This window comes from Cavia porcellus, unplaced genomic scaffold (genome assembly GCF_034190915.1).
Source record: "Cavia porcellus strain 051 isolate PalLab524CR breed Dunkin Hartley unplaced genomic scaffold, mCavPor4.1 scaffold_9, whole genome shotgun sequence".
Lineage (NCBI taxonomy): Eukaryota > Metazoa > Chordata > Mammalia > Rodentia > Caviidae > Cavia > Cavia porcellus.
Window position 1 is genome coordinate 71,351,434 of NW_026947492.1, and position 3,384 is coordinate 71,354,817.

Below are 3,384 nucleotides of genomic sequence, written 5' to 3' on the forward strand. Positions count from 1 at the left end.
AAGCCCTAGCATATAGCCAACCAACAATGGGCTGAATTCTCTTAAAACAGAGCCAAATTAAACTTCTCCTCCTTCAAGCTGCAGGTGTTGGATATTTTGTCCCATTCTCAAGAAAGTAATTGACAGAATCATAATAGTTTAGTCATATTAAGTTATGATTTAATGAAAATTTGCAGTTTCTGTCTAGTATACTACATTTTCTTGTGGCCATCAGATGCCTCAATGATACCAAAGATGCTCATTTATCTTAGAAATTTATCGTTTTTACCTAACTTGTATGTAGGGTCTGCATTATAATAATGTAAGCACAATGTTATTTAGGTTGAAATCTTGGACAATTTATTTACCTACATCACTTCAGTTTCCTTATTCATGATATTAAGTACCTGAGCATGAGTAAGTCATAGAGCACTATGAAAAAATGCTTTATTTATGAGTAAATGCTAAATACATACTCAATAATCCATACCCATTAAGTGTACGTATATATAGTTTTCTTGGAAAGTAACAAATATTATATACTATTTACATATTTAAAAAATTTTTTCCTATGTATTAATTTCTTTAGGCATCAAATTGGTGGAGCAGTTTTAATACCAAACCAGAACATAAGAAATGTCATGATAATGACATCCTGCATTGAACACCATTTTCTTCTCTAGACAGCAGGATCAGCTGAGCAGAAGGCACTGACCTCCCCATAAGGTCTTCTTGATAGCATTCTTGACTTCCTGGTTCCTTAAGCAGTAGATGCAAGGGTTTAGCATGGGTGTGAGAACGGCATACACAGCTGAGATTAGTTTGTTGCAATTAAAGGAAGCAATAGCTCTGGGCCGGACATACATGAAAATCATGGCTGTGTAATAAATCACAACAACAGTCAGGTGGGATGCACAAGTGGAGAAAGCTTTCTTCCTTCCCTGGGTGGAGGGTATATGCAGGATGGTGGACACAATGTAGGTATAGGAGAGGATGGTGGAAATAAGAGGAAAAACAAGAATGACAATTGCCAAAGAAAAGTCCACTAGCTCAGCTGTGGACATATCTTTACATGCCAGTTTGAGGATTGGTGAGATGTCACAGAAAAAGTGATTCATGATATTGGAGCCACAGAAGGTGACATGTGAAATGAAATAAACTTTGATGACAGATACCATGAAACCACTCACATAGGAGAAGGTTACTAGCTGCACACAATAAGCTGTGGTCATTATTACTGGATATTGAAGAGGATGGCAGATGGCCACATAGCGGTCATAGCCCATGGTTGCCAGGAGCACACACTCTGTGCAGGCAAGGGAGACGAAGAAGTAAAGTTGAGTCATGCAGCCTGCAAAGGAGATGTGTCGCCTCTGCAGGAGGAATCCATCCAGCATCTTGGGGACTGTGACAGAGACATACCAGACCTCTAGGAAAGACAAGCTACTGAGGAAATAGTACATGGGTTTATGGAGGGATCTAGTCACCCAAATGGTGAGCATGATAACAAGATTCTCTGCTACCACTAGTAGGTAGACCACAAGGAAGAGGAAAAAAAGGAGGACCTGCAGCCATGGGGCAGTGGGAAAACCTACCAAGATGAACTCCCTGACCAGAGTGATGTTCATCTCCATCATGACCAGAAGCACTGAGATGATAAAGTCTTCTATGGCAACACTACAAGTAATAAAGATGCTTATGATGTTGAACAAAAATTCAGTATTCCTGTAAATAAGTAATTTTTGTTGTAGAAGCTTTTTTCAAAAGTGATGCAAACATTTCCACCAAAGTTTTTTTTTTTTTTTAAAACAAATCTCCCTGAATTGAAAATCACATCTGCCTCATCTCTCACCTGGTACAGTGATTCAAATGTTAACACTTTTGTTATTTTTATCTTCTTCATCACTGAAAATAAATCTACTCGTCTCTTCTATGATGAGTTCATCTCTCCATCTTATTAGCAGTTTAATGATTAAACATTTATTTCTATCTGAAATAAAACATAGGGGACAATACTCTAAGAAAATTTTCCAAAAGATTAATATTTGAGATATTTCCTATCTGTAACCTTTTCCACCAGCCCAAGTTCATTAGAGTCTGGGAAAAATTTTAAATGACGATGATATTCGAAAATTCTACTTTGAAAGTTCTACAAAGTACACTCACTAAAATTTGATTTCCATTGAACATCCTCTTCCTGCATGGAGAGTTTTTGTATTGTACTGCAATGTTCAAAGCAAAAAACTGAGGAAAGGGAAAGGAGATGAAAAAAGAAATTAAAGGGACCTGGGGATCTAGCTCAGTGTCATAAGCACCTGTCTGACAAGTGCAAGGTCGTGAGTTAGATTTCTGGTACCAAAACAGAAAAAAGAAAGAAAGAATGAATGAAAGAAAGAAAGAAAGCAATTAAAATGTGTTATGTACCTGGACCATCTTCCCAAAGGGAATGTACACATTATATACTAAACACATATACCAATACAGTAAGAATAAATATTTTGAGGACAAAATAACAACAATATAAATTCAAAACCTTGTCTTTCATGACTTTGAACTAAGTGGAAAATTCATGATATTGATGTCATCTGAATTAACAAGTGAATTAGTAGATTCTTTGCAGCTTTAAAATTCACAGGAAATAGATTAGAGGCAGAGGAGAGTTATCACCAGATCTCCATAGACATTTCATTTAGATTATATATCTTTGATACATTCAGAACTTGTCCTCCCAGAATGCCTTCATAGCAAGTGTATCACACGGTCTAAGCGATAAAATTGGCCTCATTATGACAGAATTGAAGAGGTGTGGGAGGGTCCATGAGTGCAATTAAAGTAAGATATATTTTGTAACATTGGAGCACGGCATATGTGTGTGTATATGTGTGCATTTTATGTAACTGTGTGAGCTAACCTATCTTATGATTAATTTTATTAAATGATTCAATTATTCTTTTTTATTTTAAAATGAAAAAATAAAAGTGATGCTAGAGAATTTAAAAACAAAGTAATAGATGAACAATGGTTAATACATTGCATATTGTTATCTTCAAAGTAGTTATAAAAGACATAGGCATGAATATAAATGACCAGACAATCAAAAAATGAAAGCAAAAAACATTCTTATTAATGAACTAACAGAATTTAGTAGTATAGCTATCTATTTTCCATATACATCATATATATATATAATCTTTTCCTTTCTTTGTCTTCTCTTTTCTCTTGTCCCATTGTTTTTTTCTGTAAGAACAGTTTATCTCCTTTTCATTTTACAGTATCTATTGTACATTCTAGATGTTATTTACCTTTCCAATTTTTTACACTATGGAGACAATGTGACATTTACACACGTGAGTATGATTTATTTCACTTATAAGTATCATTTCAAATTGCATCTATTTACCTATA

The 3,384-nt window shown here is 34.9% G+C and overlaps 1 protein-coding gene across 1 annotated transcript; it reads right to left on the minus strand.

Moving 5' to 3' along the window:
- Nucleotides 1-671: 671 nt before the first annotated feature.
- Nucleotides 672-1,616, minus strand: LOC100719652 (olfactory receptor 6B9-like). Its single transcript, XM_003462452.1, has one exon. It carries the CDS (start codon nt 1,614-1,616, stop codon nt 672-674), a length of 945 nt encoding a protein of 314 aa, XP_003462500.1.
- Nucleotides 1,617-3,384: the final 1,768 nt, after the last annotated feature.